At 43.3% G+C, this 22,994-nt stretch overlaps 1 protein-coding gene across 3 annotated transcripts in view; it reads right to left on the reverse strand.

Moving 5' to 3' along the window:
- The window catches only part of LOC124155339 (max-binding protein MNT-like), a 174,025-nt gene that overhangs the window by 82,385 nt on the left and 68,646 nt on the right, over window positions 1–22,994 (reverse strand). Inside the window, exon 1 of one of the 3 annotated variants that reach the window (XM_046529075.1) lies at window positions 10,387–11,106. The exons of 1 other annotated variant lie outside the window; for it this stretch is intronic. In XM_046529075.1, coding sequence (XP_046385031.1) covers window positions 10,387–10,474 — 88 coding nt within the window. In that variant the 5' untranslated portion in view covers window positions 10,475–11,106. Of the gene's footprint in view, window positions 1–10,386; window positions 11,107–22,994 lie in introns of those variants that run through there. One more of the 3 variants, XM_046529073.1, reaches the window with a different exon arrangement.

Here is a 22,994-nt window from a genome sequence, read left to right on the forward strand (position 1 = left end):
TCGCTTGCATGATGTTTTTGCTGAGTTACCGTAGGTTGACAGCCCTCGTAGTACCCGATGCCTTATAATTATTGTATGTTTTGAATTCGTCAATGATTGTCAAAGTCATGCCAATTGAAACCAGAATCAAAAATTGTTGGTGTTCAGAAACCTGTTTCCGCCAGTGCTGCTACTTCTCCTATGAATATGATAAGTGACTGACATGGAATCAGACAGGGAGATATGTAGCCAAAGGGTCAAGTATATTGTGTTTTTCTTGGAAAAAAGGCAGCATTGTATTTAAGAGTAGATTGTGAAAATTATTTTATTGTCAATATGCTATCAGGAAAGACTGGGTTACATGTTATTGGTATGTTCAGGAAAATTAGACTCAACAAATCCTACAATATTTTAGCCTAGATCTCAATGTCTCACCCTCGACAGCGGCACGATATTTCTCTGCTTCCATTATTCCGGTGGCTAGTCTTTTGAAAAATCTAGTTTTTTGGGTTGACAAAAATAAGATGTTGCTTAATATGCCAATTCCCTTTCCTGCTCGCCTTCACATGTAGAGTCAACTATTGATTGTTTAGAAATAGATATAGAAAAGCCAGGTAACCCAATTTGGCAAAGTTTAACCTGAATTGGAGCATAAAAAAATAGATCAGTACTCACTGCAGTGAGTGACATTTTCTATTGTATGGATAAGTTCTTTTTACTGCGATCAGTATAACAAATTATGCTTAGTTTATTACGCTACGATAGGTACAAAGTAAAAAAGTGAATTGCGAAGGAAACTCTAAATCCGTTTTTTTACAGTACTAGTCAGTGCATTATACTGCTGATTGTGAAGAAAAATAGAAATAATGTTTTTTCAAACGCAATTATTTCAAAAGGAATCATTTTTAACATTACAATAAAATCAATGAATTGTTTATAGCTATTTATTTCTACCTAAACTCAATCAAAAAAAATCATATGATTCTTCTTTAGAAAATTTCATTTCGAGGGGTAATGGTGGCCGGGCAATAGATAGTGTCATTCGCATAAACTGGATTTCTTGAGCAAATTCTAAAAGGCTGTGGGGTAAAAGTAGATCGCGCGTTCAAACTAACTGTTCACTCATTCAGTGGTAAAATTTGAGAGTTTATTAGACCAAGAGTTTCCAAGAATGTAGAGAGCTCTCAAGATGAAGTTAAGCTAACTAAGCAAATAGAAAGCTTTAGGACCCATGTGGAGAGAGTAATAAGAAAGGTCAGGGAATACAAGTTGCTTGTCCTTCATTCCTGCATTGACAACCGTTTGGAGCAAAAAAGCAGGATTAGAGGATAGCTTTAAAAGACAATCACTTCTACCATAACGATAATCTGGCTCTGCCTCAATGATGGGCCTACATTTTAGGAAGCGACGGAAAATACTTTGAATGATTCATTTATAACCTTTTTTTTAAATAAAGATGTATTTTTCATTTAAAAAACAGCGAGAGATTAGTTGCGCACCTAATACCATTTAACATAAATGATTGAATTTTGTCATACGTTTGCTAAATAGCTTATAATTATTTTGTAGGCTTCTAATAGAAGTTTAATAGCTAACATTAAAAGCTGTTTTATCTTATGCTTATGCCTATCGTTAAGCAGCCACTATAAAAGCGGCTACAAAAGTTCATAATCGGTCAAAACCTGTACACACATCAGACAGTAGGCATACAGAACACACCTTAAAACTGTACATAGTATGATGTGCATAATGTGTACAGAAAAATTGCCTTAAATCTGTGCACAGAAAGCATTTGACAACATACTGAATCAAAAAGCTGATATCATACAGAAAGCAAAAAATCATAACATGTGCCATATAAACTATATTTGCACTAACTAGATGCATCAACATTTCATACATAAATTTTCAACGGAGGCTGAGTAACTACTACTGTTTTCGTAAAAGCTGGTCCAGTAATGCCATAATAAACTAGAAAAACTTACCGCGAAGCCTTCACTTCTCTAAACTCTGCAGCCAAAAAGTCTGGGTTACTTTTAAAATATAATGCCATCATTATGGAATTCACCTCTGGGAGATTATCGCAATAGTCTTTTCACGAAATCGTCTTCCATTTCGCATATATTCGATATATTCTTGTTCTACGAATACAGAAAATGGATAAAATATACTTGACGTGACTAAGTAACGTCATAAAATGTCTGAGAGAAAACACGGATTAAAAAAATACCGAAATATTCACTTATTCAACGACTGCTTCATTGTAGCTTCTGCGGCCGTACATGCAAAACGCAAACGCCGTAGGGAGAAATGACGTAACCAACAATCAGAGCTAACTTCGCGTTTGCAGACGCATTTCACTGTTTTAAATGAATTTCATGATAAAAGCAATGGTTTACGAGAAGTTTGATCGGTGAAAATGGATTCCTGGTGAAAATTGCTATAAGAATCATATATTATTTCGATGAAAAAAATTTCATGCAACTTCCCCATTAATAATTTTTTAATAATGACAATTTTTCGCTTTTGCGGGAGAATATCGACCTTCAAAACTGAATAAATATCGCAAAAGAAATTGGCAAAAATCACCAAATCTCTTCTAATAAAATTTTTAAATTGCATTGAAATTACTCCTGAGATAGCAATTACTTCGCGTTTCAGTTTTCTGGCTAGTTTTATTTTCCAATTAAGGACTATTAAAAATATTTAAATGTTATTTTCAGCTGTTAAATCAAAAAGTTACACTTCACACTGAACCATATCTTTCACGGATATTACCAACTGCGCAGGTCAGCAGTTGAGAAAATGTTCTTCACAATATACGCCTTGAAACATTTTACACACACAACATCCTGTAAGACCTAGCCCGCATCATGTAAATATATGATTAACCCTTAGGACTGATAATGGCAAAAGGAATTTTAAATAGTCTAAAGATATTTATGAGTAAAGCAAGACTACATATTTCACGGTCTCACTCCCTTACATAACTTTCAATTAAGATTGACCATTTACACGTCATCTCTAATTTTGAATGTTGTGGAAAACGACTTTCACATTAAATATCATCATCAATGAGTGATAGCAATAAACGAACCGAGATGCATTATAGGAAGGAAGTTTCACTCGAGAGAGGACGTGATATATCCCATTCATTCGGTCCGATTCATTCATAATCCCAGGGAAGCCTAATATGCATGCTCCACATATTACAGTCGCAAAAATACTCACTGCTAATAGCGTCTGAAGCATTACACACGATGAAAAATGAAGAGAATAAAATTAGTGCGCACTTTGGAGGATAGTTCAAAAGGGGCCGAATTACATCGCCAAAACATACTCGATTGCAATTCCAGGTTGAGACTAAAGATTACGCACAGACATGGTGTTTTCCAATAAAACCAGGAATTTTGGCATGTTTCTTCGTGATTTAAAAATCCGAAATATGAATTGTCAGCGTTTCCATGGTGACAGAAGCACGAATACTACAGACGAGGAGAGCTACGCTTCCACGAACTCTTTCCGAAAGACACGATGTGGATGAACAGTTTCTTTCGGATATTAATTACTGTCATTGATATAAATTTTGAGCGGCTTGTTTGTTTTAGTGAACTTAGTTTTCATGCAGTGTGTCCTTCTCAATTACTATTCAATCGGCCCAGGACTTTGCAGCAGTCGCCTAAGAAGTTTGTTCAAAGACCAAGGTTTACTATCCTGGAGAAAATCGTATTAATGATACCATCACCAAAGTAAAGCCTTGGGACAAAGTTCACGCAGTACCAGATATCCTTAACATACACATATGTAATACAAATGAAAGTTTTTCAGGGCAGAAACATGCTAAAGATATCAACTTGGATCCAGACCCATTTGTTGAACTGAAGACAAAATGGAGAGGTCAGCGGGTTCGATGTGATGGTGATTCCTTTTGAGGATAAATCACAGAAATTGTCTAAGAGAATCAATTGGAAATTACATTCATGGTACCCACATTACCTCCAGAGCCATAAACGGCCAATTCTACGTGACCGACTTGCGTACAATAAAGAGACAGAGGTGATTTAAGTTATTTCTCCTCCTACGGTAGCGAATATTAAAAGACTATACAAATTTAACCTTAAAGATCTTAAAAAATGAACTCTGGTATCTGTCTCATTGTTTTTTTATTAATAGCATGGTAAAAATATTTTAGTTGTTGTATAATATCTTCATACCTTAATTGTTCTATAATTAAGCTAAGACATTTTAAATTATCAAGAGAATAAGGCTTATAAACACACTTTTTTCTACAACTGTAATTTGCTTAACAACTTTTAATGATAAACGTATTTTTGACCATGTTCACTCTACTTATCATAAGTAGAGTGAACTTTTAACTAAAATAAAATAACTTTTAACCTGAAGTGTAAGATGTCCTATCCTATATATCGATACCTCCATTGCAAAAACGCTCAAAAATCGCCCAACGAATCAAATCCGCTCATCTAGTAGCCCAACAATACGAATCCGCTCAGCTGGTAGTCTCCGGAGCATAACCGCTCATCTCCTATTCTCCAAGCTTGGAGGTGAGCGGTTATGCTCCGGACACTGCCAGCTGAGCGGATTCGTATTGTTGGGCTACTAGATGAGCGGATTTGATTCGGTGGGCGATTGTTGATCGTTTTTGCAATGGAGGTATCGATATATCCTATGTCTTCTATCCCATCCCAATTGCAGGACCCATGAGCAATGCACGCGCAACAATGTCCAATCGGACGACCATGGAAACAGGATGCTGAGGCATAAAGTGAGAGCCAGACGCATCGAAGCCGTACAAATACGTCCCATCACAGTACCTTCTGCTTGCGCCTTCTACATTAAAGTGTAACTTCGAATTATTCATCAAATACGTCCAAAAATTGATAAATCCTACATCAACAATTATAGAACTCCTTTAACAACAAAAATCGATGCCTGTGATTAAATTTCTTACAGAGAACCACGCGAATGCCAATAAGTTAAGTCGAAAGAGGAAGCGAGCGATATGTGAGATGGGGAGGCAATGTGATAAGAACACTTGCACCACTTGACCGGCCTCCGAAACACAACTACATTTCTACGAAGAGAATTGAAAAAGTGATTCCAACTTATTAACTTTCTTCCACAAGAGATTGAAGAATGCGATTCGCTTAGATGCTGAATAAATTGCACAGCCAAGTAAAAACTGCGACATTTGGAATGGATTTACAATCAGAATGGGCGACACGATTTGCGTTCCAAACATCAACGGATTGTCATAGGCATTACAATTCACAATCAAAAGTTTTCAAGACCACAGGTTTAGTAATGGACATGAAATGTTTGCGAGGTAAGAAACATGTAAGGGGTTAAGAGAAATTACCGATGTTGTTAATTTCATTCCGTGTAAAGAAATTGCTTGATAACTTGCAAAATCAAAAGATGTATTTGATTCCAAACGTATCATTCTAAACAAGTCTAGACTTCGCAATCCACTATAATAGAGCGTGGCCGCATCTCAGGGCAGAAGGCATTTCAGAATAATGCGAATACATCGTGCGTTCTCACCCTTCTAAACTGTCAAGGGGAGTTTGAGTTGGAGTTCGTATTTTGGAAACTAAATGCAACTCTGTTAGAATTTATGGGAACTTTTGCAGAGAGAGAATTAAGAACATACGTAGTTCGACCGATAACACAGAGCACACATCTTTATTCTGGGAAGACACAAAGAACAGTCGCACAAGTATCTTTTCGAGCCATATTTCATTTTAAAAACATGAGGCAATAGCGGGGGGACATCTTGGAACTTGGCGAGATCTCAATCTGAGATGGCTAGACTAAGAGTGTGGTCTCGTAGCGATAGCAACATGGACAGGAGCGGAGTTTGAATCGGGATGAAGACTCGGGTGAATACGTGCGGCCCCTTGACTCTCTCGGTCAGCTCATCTCAGAGAAGTATCTGTTCCCTGACTCACACAGTTAGGCCACAAGTGGCATAATTCATGGGATATGATCACCATTAGACCGGCTCCACACCATCACCACTTAATTAATTCTTACACGACGTATAACCTGGTACATTAAAGTAATACATTTCCTGGTTCAACTAATGTCACCCATTGAGGTTCAGGTAGTACTTCAATTATCAGCTCGATCGAAAACAGCAAGTTGATAAAATGCTGTTGGTACATACATACCGAGCAGACAGACAGGAAAGAGAACTAGTGGAGACGCATCGCAGTCGATCGAAGAGATGAGTTGGAGCGTCGAAATCGAATCGAGGAGGGATTGTTGGAGCGTGAGTGAAGAGGGTCAAACATGGCGCCCGTGGAGAGTGTGGCGCTGCTGTCTCCCATTCATTCGGACATCGCGAGGAGAGCGAAAAACAAAAGGGCGGCGATTGAGAGGCCAAGATGGAATCGGCAAATTCCGAGATGGATCTGATTGGCTGGTTCCGACTATGACATTTCTTTGTACGTTGTTTTACTCGAATGAAAATTCTATTAATCCATTCAATTAAAACTCGCTGTCTGGAATAAGTATGAGGGTTTTAACAAAATCTACTGGTAAATAATTGATGCGCAAACTTTCCCCAATTCGCCGTCGATATTGAATTTCAAGCCTCGAGTTTCGGCTGTAGCGCTCGCTTTTAATATCGCCACTGTTCTTTACATTCACTTTGGTCTCTGTACCACGATATTATCGTCTTCCTTGGGCGGACATCTCGAATTTCAGATGCGCAAACAATAAACGACTTCCCCGAAAGGGATTTATAATCCTTGTCAGTCTGTCCAAGCACCATCTGTGATAATAGCAGTTAAATCGCAATTCACGATGGCTGCACTCACCGAATATGGCCGAACAAATGAAGCACGTTTCCATCGGTATTCCTATCGTTGTTTTGCATTTGCACGGCATTATGCCACACCGCTGTGAGGCATTTTTTTTACCTTTAGACTTGTCTTCGCCTGCAAACCTTATTTTTTTACCTGCTACGGATAGCACTGTTTCTAGGTACCTATTAACTTTTGGCATGTTTTAGCTTTCTTCGTAAGTGCATTTTTGTTGTCTTGCGTAGCATGGAGAGGTGCATGCTTGTTAGGAGCAACTGCACTAATGTTTACGTCTCTTTTCATGTAATTATACACCTACTTTTTTAAAAACGATTTGTTGCTCACTGTTCTTTGTAATTCATACATTTATTTTATTTTGAGAGTGAATTTACGCGATAATCGCGCATTCACTTTGGCATTTAGTCAACCTCTTCATAAAACCCTAAATGTGGGACTCGCAGAGTAACGTGCAGATGTGAATACTTCCATAGTAGCCTATGCCAAGGCACCTGGTAGCGAGCAAAAAACGACGTTTATGCAGGAGAAAGCGCAACTCGCCAAGGGTGAGACTCCTCGCCCTCACAATCATAACAGTACAAACCAATAGACCATCATAATATCGGCATTGAGTGTTCCATCACATGCACACTCCACAAACCGAATGAATTGCATAATCATTTTCGCTAATTTTTTGGCCAATGATTGTAAATGACATTCATATATTGGAGTCGAAATTTAATATTCGACGCAACAAAGTCAAATGTTCTTTCCTCAGCAAAAAATTTCAGAACTTTTCGAAGTTATCACCTTTAATAAAAAATAGATAATAAAAAAGTCACGCATTGCCTTAATTTTTGCCTCACAAGAGCTCCGTCTTCATCTTATATTTATAAACAAAGTATTATTCCTGTTACGGTAGGTTTACATCGAGCGTATTGCGGGTTAATTCCATCCAGCTTGTCACCCTCACCAACCAACACTTCAATTCACAACGAAACACTTCCATTAACGTAACAGTCTCATTCTCTTCCTTTCCCTCCCTCTGTCACCCTTCCTGCTGAAAACATCAACCTCCCCTCCCTCCATCCATGCCTTATGTCTCATCAATATCTCATCTAAAAGCTGCCTCTCCTCACCCACCATGTCCAGCACTTCGTCGTTCCTCGTCCTCTCCAGCCACTTCACCTTCTCCACACCCACATATCGAATGCCTCCAGTCTTCTCTCGTCCTCCTTTCCAAGTGCCCACGAATCCGCTCCGCAAAGCGCTACACTCCAGATCAGATACTTCATCAGCCTTTCCTATAAACTCTTGCATTAGGATCCTCTCACATCAGCTCTTTCGTATTAGCGAAATTCCCTTCCTGATATCCTCACCATTGACTCGGTTCTCCTCCCGTGGGCTACCCAAATATGCAAATGCTCCAACTGCTCATGTGTCTGACCACCCACTTCCTTACCTCGAGCCTAACCTTCCTAGATGGCGGTGCTTAAAACCGCATGGCTAATTAATAATAATTTAAAATTTAACTGACATCGCTTCCCCTCCTCGGTTATCATTTGCGTACTGATAATTAATAACTAATAGTCTATTATTATCAGAACCAATAAATGTCTTAAAATGTTTGACTAGCCTCCGATGTTTCTAGCTTCCATATGATTGGGGGAATAAATGCTTTGATGGACGACTCTACAACCCCAAGAGTAATTTTATGAGATGATCGCGCATTCACTGTCCTCAAGAGGAAAATGGAATCCAACTGCTCAAGAGATTCGCTCCGAACTTGATGCGCCGACGGCAGCTGACTTGGGTCCTGGAGTGCCTTGAGACGCACTCAGCACATTGGGTGAGGGGAAGAAGAATAAGCGACGACCTTTCTCATTTCGCCATTATCTCCTTAAAACGAGGGATCGCCTAAACTTCAGCTCATTTGCCATTCAACTCTTCTCGTTGGAGTTAACTCCACGAGGAAGAACGACTCATTGGAAGGGGGTGGGAGTTGGAATCGCTCGCACTATGTCGTGTAAACAGCAGTGAACCACGCGAGTGCAATCCACGAGGCCGAGGAGTAGTGGAGGCAGTGACCCGATCAACATGATTTAGTGACGTCATCCACTTGTCTGCGAAAGGGCATTCGATCGGTCTCCGGAGACTAGGCGACGAATTGAGAAAGGAAAAAATACGGTTCCATTTATTTCGTAAACTCTTTCACAAGAATTGAGAATCGATAGAGGAGTGTGTGAAGGAGGCAACTTGTCTATCAGCGACAATCGCATCGCGGCCTGAAGCGCAGCCTCTGTGTTCTCTCTCTCTCTCGAACGAGTCGTCCCCATTGCATTGCAGTCGGAGTGAATTCCGCGCAGCAAAAGAAGGGCGACACATTCCACGCGTCGGAGTCACGCGCGCCGAGCGGAAGTCACGGCGCGGTGCACGGCGGCGCGCAACACGTGAGAGCACGCCGGGTCAATATCACGCCACGGACGACCGCGCGATGACCCGGCAACGCAGTGAGATGGCGGTGTCACGCAAGGAGGGCACGTCACGGTGGTACTCACATGTTGCACTCGCCTGATCACGCGGCACCGGTCGGGAGAGACAAAGACAAGGGCTCCGGGCAATCTTCCACGTCACTCGAGCCGATCGCCAAAGTTCGCCCAATACATTCCACATCTCGATGGACATTTTTAAGGGAGACCGCTTCTACTGATATTCGAGGCTAAAATCAACAGCTATGACCCTTTCGCAGAGAGGTTGATGATGTCACGAGCCCATGCCAAACACACATCACTGTATACCAGCCGCTACTGGGCCTTGTGTCAACATCCAGGCGTGGCTAATTGTTGTTTACACTCTCGTTAAGGGATTTCCACCCATAAAGAAAGGGCTCCCTGAGCAAATAAATGAACCAGAATTCTTATGACGTCACCAGCTCACGTAAAAAGGGCGGCAGCATACGCGTTTTAATTGTGAGATATGTAAGGAATATTTTTTTTTCGTCGCTACTCGTCTTTCAAAGATTGGAGATTGATGGCCTAGGTGAGCGACGTGACTCCTTGTCTCCGAAAACATCAACAACCCTCTGCTGCAGTCTTCGGCGATGGGCGCGAAACGTTTGCATGCTTTTCTCGGCGTCGCTCCACTACAAACTCGGACGACATTCCTTCCAGCTTGTTACCCTCACAGGAATGCATTGCCATAAATCTCACGATATGCCGCGAAGCAGCATCTCACAGAAAAGAATGAAATAGGCACCAAACCGCTGGTGCGATTTGCCTGACACCGATGCGCTCCCTCAGCACAATATTCGGAAAAACAGACGTTTTGAACTTGCAGTTCATGAGACAAGGGAGATACATTCACCAATCGGTCTCAAGATCCGTCGGTGGCTATCTGCTGAAGGCTACAACGCTCTAGACGCAAAACGAGACGACATCAACAAGGTGTCACACAATATGATCGCTATAAGACGATTCTGGACACGGAAGGCGACACCATAGGTGAAGCTGAAGATAGGAAAGAAAGAGTCGGAGGGGTGACAGACAAACAGACCATCCCGGAACACAAGCGATCGTCTTACCGCTGAGGTAGTGTCGAATCCACTTCTTCTTCGGCGGGGGCGGTATCCAGGCGTCGTGGGCGTCCGTGTCGACGACCAGGACGCCCATGACGGGCGCCGAGCCACGGACGAACGGCGCGATCCAAAGCGACTGCCGGAAGAAACGCCGCTCAGAATCGAGAAACACTCACTCAAACAAAACACTGGCTGCGGGCAAAACACACGGAAAGAGCGGTCAAATGAGGACGGAGGGGCAATGGAAGGAAGGGGTCAATCACTCACTCCAATCGCTCGCTCGCACTATCGGTCGTATCCATGCGAACTGCGATTAAGACTCACTCACTGACAGGACGAACAAAACACTTGGCAGAGTCGCCGCTCCGCATTGACAAACAACACAATATCAACCCATGCATATGGATCTCCATCAGCTGTGTGCGTGGTGGGACACTTGACTGCGAAACACCGAGCACCACGGGTGGTGCGGCACCGACGCGAGGGATTCTGTCTCTACGCGCGCAAGGGCACCAAGAGTAATACACAGAATGCGGGGCAGCCAGTGGCACCAGCTCCCCCTCTCGGCCCGACTGCCGCGACTGGAATAATAAAGATGAACAAGAAGACGATCGCTGAGCCGGGGCGGGCGCGACGTCTGGGTTCGAGGCTTGGAGGGGGAAAGTGTCTGGCGGAGGGGGGAAGTGTGTCGGCGACCTCGCTCGGGCGCTGCTGCTATGTTTGGAGGGGGGGTAGGGGGGGGGGGGTCCGTTATGAGGAGGGGAACGCCACGAGGGCACTTTCTCCTCTGGCGGGGGGGGGGAGAGAAAGGGAGACCCAGGGTCGACCCCTCCCCACCCCACCCTCCGCCGCGCGAATTTCGCGAGCGCCACGCACCACGGCGCCACCCTCGCCCCCACCCCTCCGTCGCCCGGCAACGGTTGCTGCGCAGCGTTGATTGCAGCTTTCTACACGGAATGAATGCGTGCGTGGGGATGAGTGCTAAATAGAAACACTTGATTCTTTCACGGATTCCTAAGCTCACTCAGAAACCATCGCCAAGTCGCAACACAGGTGAGCCGAGAGACAATATGCCCAAAGGAAACACGACGCGCTAGTTCGACCGGGAATATCCGAGTCTTACGAATGTATGATGGGATTTTCTCCACCCTGGAGTGAACGAAGGGTCAGCACTCGACCCGTTAAAGAGTTCTTGAGCCAAAGATCGCCCGTACATTCGTCGGCCTACGCCCGCGATAGCCACAAATACACAGCTTTTTTTAGTTCTGTGGCTCAAGCTGCGAATTCTGTTTCGCAAACAAGTAAATGGTACGTTGACGAATTGGACAGAATCTAGACAATGTTTTTAGCAGAGAAATGGGAGAAAGATTCAAGGGGGAAAGAGGCGGAGTTCGATCGAATAATGATGAGATCAGCGAGTCGACATGGAAGGGATGAAGGAACGCGGCACGAAGAAGATCCAGCAAGGACTCGATGCCAAAGAATCCCGGGCATTAGCGTGAATGTGACGTCACTGAAGTCTAAACTTGGACGAAACGACTTTATGAATGACATTCTTTGAAAATGCAGAGTGTTGGAGTTAATAATACGCATTACACGAGGAAGAAAGTGACTGGATATGAGAAGCCCCACGTGCCCAACGAGTAAAGGGGATGTGTCTGTGGGAAGGAAAGACGAGAAGAATAATTTTTGTATCATATAAACAAACTATCGCTTTCCTCGGCGACGGTCCCGACATACTACGAACAAGTGACGGAAGGTAGGGCTACTTAGGAGCGGGGGAAAGCACGCGGCGAATAGGAGAGAAAACATGACACAGTTTCAATGGAGCGAAACGTCGACGCGGGGGGCGATGGGTCGATGGCGAAAGGGGGCTGGGGGCGGGGGAGGACGCCCTTGGGAGCAGACGACGACACATTCGGAGCTCTCTTCATTATCTCTCGCTCCACGCGTGTTGTTATTCAGCTGTCCGTCTGGGTGCTACGTGGGGGGGGGGGGGGAGATTAGGGGTCAGCAGTCTTACTAATGCGGCGCTGTGATCGCGAGCAAGGAGGCCACACGGACGGAAGAATCCCCCTCGATTACGAAGAGAGGGCTGCCACACTCAAAAGGCGTCCACCGCCACTCTGGTATTTAACGACACGGCGCGGCTGGTTATAAATGTACTGTCCCTTCGGAGGCAAATGAAAGGGTGCTGGCTCGGTGGGAGGAACGCTAGGCTGCTGTCCGTCGTTTGAATCCCGGGTGGATCCTTCAGACACTTCCAAACACAAACTCCTCGGAGTACGAATCGTCATACTGGGGAAGGAACTGACCTCTACGAAAAAAATCCACACGCACGTGACTAATTATGGGATGAGCTGTAACCTCACCTATCTGGACCACACTTGAAGATGAAACGTGAAGCATAAAAAAGCAAGAAGGCGAACTTGAAGACACATCTTTTACAGATCTTCTCAAACATGAGTCCCCGTTCCTGCAATCCAATTCAATGTTTTATTTCGACGAGAGGACTTCAAGAGATGTCCACAAGTGTTGAGACATGGGATATTAGGCGTTCAGCATGGAAGAAGGGAAAAGCATTCATTGCATTCCGTAGTGCCATTCACTCGGGACCACGTGACCACATCAGATAAGAGGGGTGGGGTTGGGGGGGGGAGGGGGTGGCTGCTTCTTTTCTCTCGCACGAATATGGCCGCCGGGCCACGTACGCACGAATCACTCGCTGCACTGCACTGCACTGCACCATCTGCATTTCTCACTGGAACGGTCTCTCGGCCGTGGACGACGGCGATCACGAATCACGGGAAGGGATCGTTTGGCGTGATGTTGAGACACTGCCCACCCACCACACGCTCTCCTGACCCTCCCCGGGCCCTGCGCCCGCAAACACGGGCCTCAGCGGGCCCACCCCCTCGTCGTCATTCCCGCAGGGGGGGCCTCCGCGCGTCGCAGGCACGCACTCGACGAATCAAAGGCGACAATTGAAGAGCTTGAGCGCATCCTCCCGTGTCCTCCTATATATCACCGTCGCTCTGCATTGAATCAAGTTCGTCCACCTGCCTCCGATAAGTCCGCTTTATCTACCGCGAGATGGGCCGGGGGGGAGGGGAAGCCGATACTCCTCCCCCTCCCCCACATCCGCCCACGCACGGTGAGGGAGGGAGGGGGGGTAGCCTTGACCCAGGTCAGGGGCAGGGGCGGCTGCGAGGGCCTCGATTGGGGAGGGCGTACACGCAGCGCACATGGCGAGGCAATAGGTGAGAAGGCGAGTTTCCATGGGCGCACAACGGATGGCGCACGGCATATTACGCGCCTGCCAATGCATAATTCGATGGTCCATTCCACGAATCTCACCACATCACTCTAATCAGCCTCTAAAAGTGCTGGCAGCCACCGCGCATTTCGATTGGTTAATCAAAGCCGCCGCTAGCGATCCGAATATCACTGAGGGGAAATTAGCTGTCATATAAAGGACTGAAATTTATATTACTGAAGGTCCACTGGATTCATTACTTTTCGGTGCTATTCCTAGAGAGTGCAGATGATGCACAGCAAACACAAAGAATCAATGGATCGCACCGCTCAATTGCGCCCAACGCACTTTTTTGAGAACCGCTTTCTTAAATTCGCCCTAAGATACAAGGCCACTGTGCTGCCCTCTCTCCTCCAGCACATCACGAGGGGAAATCGATGATGCATTCATCACACAGTCAAATGAACCCCCAGACAGACACACCCACCGAACTCAACTCCCGAGAGCGAAGCCAACAAATTGCGCGTAGGCGCGCCACGTCTTGACAAGCACCTCTGGAATAGTGCGACGCATGCGATATCACGCAACTTTTTTATCAGCCAATTGTAACTAGGATGAGATCGCGACTTGGAAGATAAATAACTCTGTCTCGTTGAGAGAGTCTCGAAAAGCACTGGCCGCCAAAATTACCATTACCCATTACCATGCGAGGGAGTCCGCCACGTGCTTCAACTGTTTCCGAACAGCATTCAATTGTTTTTAGGTCAGCACAGCCATTCGGATTTTTTTAACTGCGTCGCACAGCAACTAACGCCATCGCAGAGAATGGGATTTGTACATGCGACCAACATTGAAATGACCAATTCCCAGATCACGAAATTGTGTGACTACGACGATAGCTTTTATTTTCATGCTGTTCATTAACATAGGAAGTTTTACATCCATTACTTATAATTCTCACGAAGAAGAAGATGAGTCTACCTAAGTATTAAACACAATCTCTTTTTGATAAGTATATTCACTACATTTTCTATTTCCCTCAATACTGCTGAACTTGTGGGTTCCAGTGATGCCCACAGCTTTAGGTAACGGCGCCACAGTAACCTAGAACACTATTCTGTTTATGCCCACGGCTTTCATACCCACTCTAACCTTTATTCCATTTAATCACCACACATGAAGCAAATGACCATTTGAGCTGGCAATTAAACAGGCAGCCAATCAGTGAAAGCTCTTGATGCTGGTTGGATGAGGCGGGGTGACGATCAAATATGGAGGCATTTGTTTACATCAGGTGATCGTACAGACTCCTTATAGTTTTCACTGCATTATAGAGAAACATTCATATCTCGCCAAAATATACTAGTAGTAAGTTTAAAATTCTTGCAAGGTTATCCCCTATTATGCTTTGACGGAGAGACGAGGGTACTTAGGGCAGCACAGGTCCCTACTGCATTTGACCGAAGTAGGAGTACGAATCCAGCTCTCATTATCCATTTATTCAACATTAACTTCCCTTAATTACTCCATGAGTACGTATTACGAACGTAAATTGTTAAATACCCTCACTAGCAGTTGCCCACGCTTACTGTAAGCCGGTAGTTTTGTTTTCGGGAATGTCGTAAGCGTGAATGTGAACATTTACGACAGAATTGATCAAATCGTATTGTTAGATTACTAATTTTATATCTTTATGAATGGTTCTTGCGGTCATTTTCGAAAAAGGAAGACAGTAATTGATGATTATTTTTCATGAAGACTCATCGATTGAGCAAATGCGAATCGCAAGTACGTGGGATTCCGTGCAGAAATATTAAATAGGGAACTAAATGAAATACTAAGGAAAGCAACGCTACGGATTCATCAAAAACGGCAGCGAGCGAACTGTCTAGGATGGAGACTCGAAGACAACGTGCGACGCTTCTATTGGTCGAGGAATTATGAGCACATGTCACGGAGAACGTGGTCTTAGAAGCTCACTATGTTAATGGGCCCGGTAGAGACGACGAAGAAACAGGAGAGCCATTTTGCCGAACGGAAGGAATTTGTATTTCTCCCGAGCGATGAAGGAGTTCATTCAATGCACTGAAGATGGTCAAAGGGAGATTTAGAATTAGATTAGAGAATTTCTGAGCGACCGCGTCCAAAGAGTAGTATTAGACGGTGCAGTCTCCAATGAGGTTAGAGTGACTTCTGGCGTTCCTCAGGGTAGTGTCATTGGCCCACTCCTATTCCCTCTTTATATAAACGACATTGGCGAAGTAGTGCAGAGTAAGTTACGATTATTTGCAGACGACGCTGTAGTTTACAGAGAAATCCGTTCCAGCAAAGATATAGATGAACTAACGAATGACCTTGCTGCTATCCAAGCTTGGTGCGATGCTTGGCAGTTAGAATTAAATTTGGAAAAATGCGTCGTAATGAATTTCTGGAAGAAGAATAACTCCCTACAGCGTAACTATGTCATTCGGGGCACGCAGTTAAAGGCAGTTGAATCTGTGAAATATCTAGGGGTTAGACTCAATAATGATCTATCGTGGAATAAACATATTCGAGAAATAACCGGTCAAGCTAATCGTAAAATGGGTTTTGTTAAAAGAATATTAGGAAAGTGCGACGACAAAGTGAGAGAAATTAGCTACTTTTCCCTCGTTAGACCACATTTGGAATACGCTGCCAGTGTTTGGGACCCTCACGAAAAAGGCTTAATAACAGAGTTAGAACGCGTGCAAAGAAGAGCTGCCAGGTATGTGAAAGGTCGTTACGATAGTCTTGTTAGTGTAACTGACCTCTTAGATAAACTCGGATGGGAATCTCTGTCGGACCGTAGATTGAAAAATAGACTAAACCTTTTAGATAAATTCAAGAGCAGTGTCTTGTCTGACGAAGTTAACCATATCTTGCGGACGCCAACGTACTACGGAAGATCAGATCATATAAATAAAATTAGAGAGATAGATTGCAGAACAGACAGATTCCGAATGTCATTTTTTCCACGATCAATAAGAGATTATAACGGCAGCAATAGAACGCGTAAATAGATTGCATGACTTGTAGTGTAGCCTACTAACCTATGTAAGACTTACTGCATGTTTCTGAATTTCTATTCTATATTCTATTTTTAACAGCATATAGTAGTATAGTTTGTTATTATAAGGGACGTATCTTGGACGGTGTGGTGTGCATGTGGGAGTCCAAATGCATGCTGCATGCTGCATGCTGGTGATTGATCACCCCCTGCCAAACACCCTAGAGGTGGCTCGCATGGTAATTTGTAGATGTAGATGTAGAAAGGTCTGCAATCTCCTGGACTTTTCGTAAACGTGTAGTGCTTTCATAAGCAATGGCAGGCGGTCATATTGTGCACATCAATTTATGAAGATCAAATTGAAGAGGGAAGTCAGAGAAGGGGAGAATTATAGGGGACAGCGGATGAATGTGGGGGAGGTGGTTCTTGGTCTGCATTATCACGGGCACGGGGGGTTGTCACGCGCACGGCTGCGAGTCACGTGTGTTGGCGATGAGTGAGGGGGCGAGGGGGTGGGGGAGACGATAAGATAGCGAGCGTCGAGGGGCACCTTATGAGGAGGAAGTTGCCAGGGAGACGGTAAACAGGGCGGAGGAACAGGGCTGCCACCCGCACCGCCAAAAATAGTGAAGAGTGCGAAATAATTGAACGTGATTATAAAGGCAGAGGGATCTGCAGTCGACAACTGCATGTGCTGCCAACTACAAGCCAAAAATAAGAAATTGGGAGACGCAAAACTAAGCTTCTACTTCGCACTCACCTTGACGATGCAATCCAATCATTTGGGATCAGGCGATGAAATACGAGGGTCATCCAGAAAATAAGTTCCGTTTTGGTGTGTAGATCGCTAGAGGCACTATTTGACAAATGTGGCTACATTGTACAAAAGAGGGGAATCTTCTGAATAGAATGAGATGGAGATAGGCTCAGTAGCCTTGAAAACAGTCACAGTAACTCGTTGAAATGGAGTCCTCGACGTCGCGTCCCGCCACCTCGGTGCCTGTTCCGTCTCGAGTTGTTGTGCGCGGAGTGATTCAATTTCTTCATACCCGTGGTTTCAAATCGGTTGAAATTCATCAACAGCTTGTTTCTGTGTATGGAGAGGGTGTAATGAGTGAATCAATGGTGAGGAGATGGGTTCGAGAATTTAAGGCGGGAAGACATTCACTTGAGGACGAAAGTGGAAGAGGCAGACCCTCAGTTGTCACGGACGAACTTGTGGCAAAAGTCGACAGTGCTGTACGCGAAGATCGCCGTTCCACTGTGGACGAACTCCATGAGTGTTTCCCTGAGATCTCACGATCCATCATTCATGAGATTGTCTCGGAAAAACTCGATTTTCGAAAAGTTTGCGCCCGATGGGTTCCGAGAGAGCTGACGCCCGAACACAAGTCACAACGAGTGGCTGCAGCTCGTGAATTTTTGGGCCGCTACAGAATGGAAGGGGATCCTTTTCTCAAGTCCATAGTCACTGGAGATGAAACCTGGGTGTCGCACTATACCCCAGACAACAAAAGACAATCCATGCACTGGAAACACACCACCTCCCCAAGTGCGAAAAAATTCAAAGTTGTCAAGTCCACCACGAAGATCATGGCCTCTGTTTTCTGGGACCAAAAAGGGATCCTCCTGATTGATTTCTTGACTCAAGGAGAAACAATTAACGCCTCCAGGTATTGTGAGACTCTGAAGAAGCTTCGTCGGGCAATCCAAAACAAGAGAAGAGGAATGCTGAACTCTGGTGTGAGCCTTCTCCACGACAACGCAAGGCCTCACGTCGCTCGATCCACTACGGAACTTTTGGATCAGTTCGGTTGGGATGTTCTGACCCAATCACCTTACAGTCCCGACTTGGCCCCTTCAGACTTTCACCTGTTCACCAAAATGAAGGAGGGATTAGCCGGAGAACGTGACGAGGAAGTGAAAGAAGCAGTCACCAACTGGACCAAGGTGGTGGCGGGAAGCTTCTATGAGGAGGGGATTTCAAAGCTGATTTCTCGGTATACGAAGTGTGTTGAGGTCTCTGGAGATTATGTGGAAAAATAATACATATTGTCAAAAACGTTTCCTGCAAGTTTGAATTTTTTTCAATAAAAACTCGATTAAAAAACTTATTTTCTGGATGACCCTCGTATTTGAGCTATGACCTTGATGAAATACAAAAGAAAGTTGCACGATTCTTCGAAAACTGCAGCGGACGTACACACAGCGTTACGCAGATGTCAACCAAGTTAGGCTGGGAGTCGCTAGGGACTCGGAGGCTGCGCGATAGGCTAAGATGTCTTCAGTAACTGAGAATAGATATCTTTCAGAGCGAAAAATGAACATCGTACTAGAAAATCACTTAACATTTCAAGGTTCAACAGTAACGATAAATTAACAGAGATATTTTTCCCACCGGAGAAGAATTCGTATCTCCCCCGAGCAATGAAAGGACCTTAATAAATGCAATTTTCGTTGGGAATTCTCCTCTCCTTCACTGACGGCCTCTTACACTCCCCGCCACACGCCTTATTATTATGGGGTATTATGTAGATGTAAAAATAAGCGCCCAGCATCCTCGCCATTGTCTGCTTAGCACATTCTGGATGATTCGAAATTATATTTTCAGCAGACAGGCGGCGTGGTGTGGCGTTTTCGGTGTCAGGTGAGCACAACTGAATAGGATAGGTGTGGATATAAGAAGTAGTGAGTGGCGTGAGGCTAGAGGGTTGTGGTGTTCTTGGAAGCGCGCGGTGTGCCGTGGGATGCTGCAAGTCCACTCGGCAGAGAGGAGGAGAAACAAATTAAGAACTGCGTAAAATAGCGAAGGGCCGAATGGAACAGTAGTGGAAGACGAGCGGAGGGCGTCGCGCAGTGGTTAGGAGGACTGAAGGGTGCCTCTGCATCTATCTAAGTACTATAGTTCGGCACTCTTTTCCTCGCGTTTAGATTTAAAAACAGAATTTATGAACACCTATACCACGCCAACGTTACATTGTACCAACTTTTCCCCGACAGTTCCGCTAACAATATTCCGCCTTTCCCTTCCTCTTATGGCTTTCTCCTCATCCCCAGTCCGTTCCAGCCCCTCACGAATCTTTGCATTGCAATGGAAACGTGAAATTCCTGAGTTTTCCTGATCCCAGCGAGCAAACGTCTCCTTACGTCCCTTGCAACATCACAACTTTCATGCTCAAAATATCCACATGCTCAGTCGAATCAGCAGCGATTCTCTTCACTCATTTGTTCTTCCAATTCCGGATTCCGCACTCACTCGTCACACCAAACAATGAACAATTGAACATCAACCTTCGCACCAAATCATTTGTTTCATTTGTCGGACCGTTGAAAATTAATTTAACCTAAAACCAATCCATGACAAGATATAAACTACAAATGGTAATTCCCTCACTTTAATACAATATGCATCTAACGCCACTACCACTAATAATGTCGGCACTATGGTCGGCAGTGGAGTTGTATACATTTTATTAAAAATGCGGTAATCATTATTCGTGTTTTATACTTTTTCATTTCAAGAAATTTCATTCACCACGTCAAGCCTGAAACGATTTCCTGAGCTAATAGCAATATTTAAAATTATTGTCCAAGGTTATAGCAATTTTCGCTTCCTCTTCTTCAGTAAAATAAGTCTGATTAAGTTATATTTAATGTATGCATGTGTTACATGTGGGTTTCATGTGTTTTTAACCATTTCTATTAATTTACGGGAATAATCCAGCGAAAATGTTGAATACATTCATATATCTACTTTTCACAGCGTTTAAATTCGTTAATGACGCAGCTCTGATACCTCGGCTAATATCGAATATACACAAATTATTTCCCATATTAATATATTGGCAAGCACTCGCCGGCTATCAAAGTAACAGTTTCAAGGTCTAGAGAACAAAGACTTATAAGTTTGTTTTTTGGTAGTCAAACAAATTGTCAACACTACATAGACCCACAGGACAAAGGGCCATTGGTATGGTTACAATTCAGTTTCTGTGGTTACCAGTTACCACTATTGTTCGTACTAAAGAAATTAGAGTATTTTCATCATTAAAATTGTCACTATAAAAGAAAATGTCATCGAAATCAAAAATCGAATGAAAAAATAAGAATCTTACTTTGACTTTCCTAACTATTTAGAATCCGATATCACCATGCTATGCTTAAAACCCTCTCCGACCACTAACTGTGACTGAGCAATTCTTACAGAGCTTTGCAGCGAACGACGCGAGATATGACAAAAAAAGTCATAAAAACGACCCCATCTTAAGTCCCCTGAAAGCCTAAGAATATTTTATGTATATCGGGACTACTATAGATTTACGGAGTCACCTTAAACGCACAAATTGAGCGAAAAATCCTATGAATAGTTAAACACTAAATTTTCTATCTATTACAGCGTTGCTGACTACCTGTCTATGCATTAACTTTTTGGGCGCGAGTTTACATGTAATGCATGTTCACAACGAGTACCACACGCATTCCATCGTTAATGACATCAGCGGAGTATACATATCCCAGACGGCACAGGAAGTTTTCGTACCTGAATACGAGGGTGGACCATCAAGATACAAAAACCGCTCTTAGGAAGTTACTTAAAAGGTTTTGTTTCTTTATTTCCTTTAATGACGAAAAAAGATGCAAGAGGACTGCCAACTTCATATGCATCGATAAAATTGTATCTCATCGATAAAACTGTATTCGGTCTGGGACTATTTTCTTTCGCGGGTGGTGCCATCGTGCGATATCCTCCTAGAAAGATCACATGCCTTCACAAGCTGGGAGAAGCCGTTGGAGATCGCATCGTTTACGTCACGTCTCACCACATTTCAGGGATTTTTGTGGTTAAGTTTGTGAAAAATAGAGTGTCTGGTAATGGTGAAGTTTCCCTTATTCTTTAATTTCATTCACTGGGCTTCAGAAACGTGTTTGTGAGATATTTTTGTTAAAAATGCCTTTCGTGTGTGTATTGTCGGGACGTAATGGAAACTCCGGGACATGGTTCAAGATTTTAGCTTTCCAAAAGATCCTGAGTTGAAGAAGTGCATTTGGGCGATAAGAAGAAAACATTTCACCCCTACGAAAAACTGTGAGGTATGTACTCTTTCTCGCTGTAATTATTTGGATGTAATTTTAAGTTAGAAGTGGCTTCGGGATGTTGATGCATCAACATCCCGAACTATTCAGTACTGAAGTACTATAGTACTATTCAGTACTAAATATGGTGATTCAAAATATTGTAGCAGCAATTCTTTTGAAAATTCTTGCATTTTAGTTGTCTTTTTTGTATTAATTCATTCAGTAAACGTGTGGTTAAAGGAGAAACTAGGAATAAGCTGCCGAGTTTATAGGATCGAATATTGTTTCTTAGCTTGCCCTATGGTGTATTACACGTCGGCTTTTATCATTTCAAATTATCTTATGCTATAGTTTAAAACAATAAAAATATCAGGCATACAAATATTTACTACCTATATTTACGAGCCTAGTAATTTGATTTCTCATGCAGAAATACCAAAAATTGGAAATGATTTGACCTAATAAGTTACATGGTATTTTATTATTTATTAATTTTAGGCGTGTGAGCTTCACATCGCACCTTGTGATATCAGAAAATAATCTGTGGCCTTGGACGAGAAGACGAGGAGAAAATTCTTGCTGAATTGAAGGTGCCCAGATTGGAGGAAGGTACCATTGCTTCACTGTTACCTGTCGCCAAGAAGACAGACATTGTGGCAGAAGTGACATATTTGTGGATGTGGATTTGATTTGTGCAAGTTGATGCTGTGATAGTGGACGTTCATCGGAGAAAGTATTGAAGATAGTTTGTATGTATCGACCAGTCCTCTTTTAAATAATTTTCTATTCGAAAGAGAATAAGAGTAATTGTTTCGCTAAATTAGATGTGGGATAGAAGAGAAAATTGGAAATATTATCGTGGTTGACAATAGAAAATACATAATATATGTATTGTATTTCTGTGGGTTTTTTCTTTCCTGCCTCTTTAAAATTTCTTGTGGTGGTGACTTCATGCAAAGTAAGTATAAAATCGGAGGTGTGATCTAAGAGATACCATGTTTTATTTTACAAGTGTTTATGCTGGTGATTTGGCAGGACTTTCATATTTTTAATAGGTTGATACATTTACTGCAGTGACCTAGAGACTTTTACTCATCCCAAATAATTTTTCAAATACTTTAGCGCCTGATATGGGTAAGTTTTAGTAGCTGAGACTGAACTATACGTTAATTTTTGCTTGCATTTTGATGAATTCGATCATACTAATAGCAGATGTGTCAGTAATCCTGTTTCATCGGCAATTTTTATTTAAAA

Source organism: Ischnura elegans, chromosome 3 (genome assembly GCF_921293095.1).
Source record: "Ischnura elegans chromosome 3, ioIscEleg1.1, whole genome shotgun sequence".
Lineage (NCBI taxonomy): Eukaryota > Metazoa > Arthropoda > Insecta > Odonata > Coenagrionidae > Ischnura > Ischnura elegans.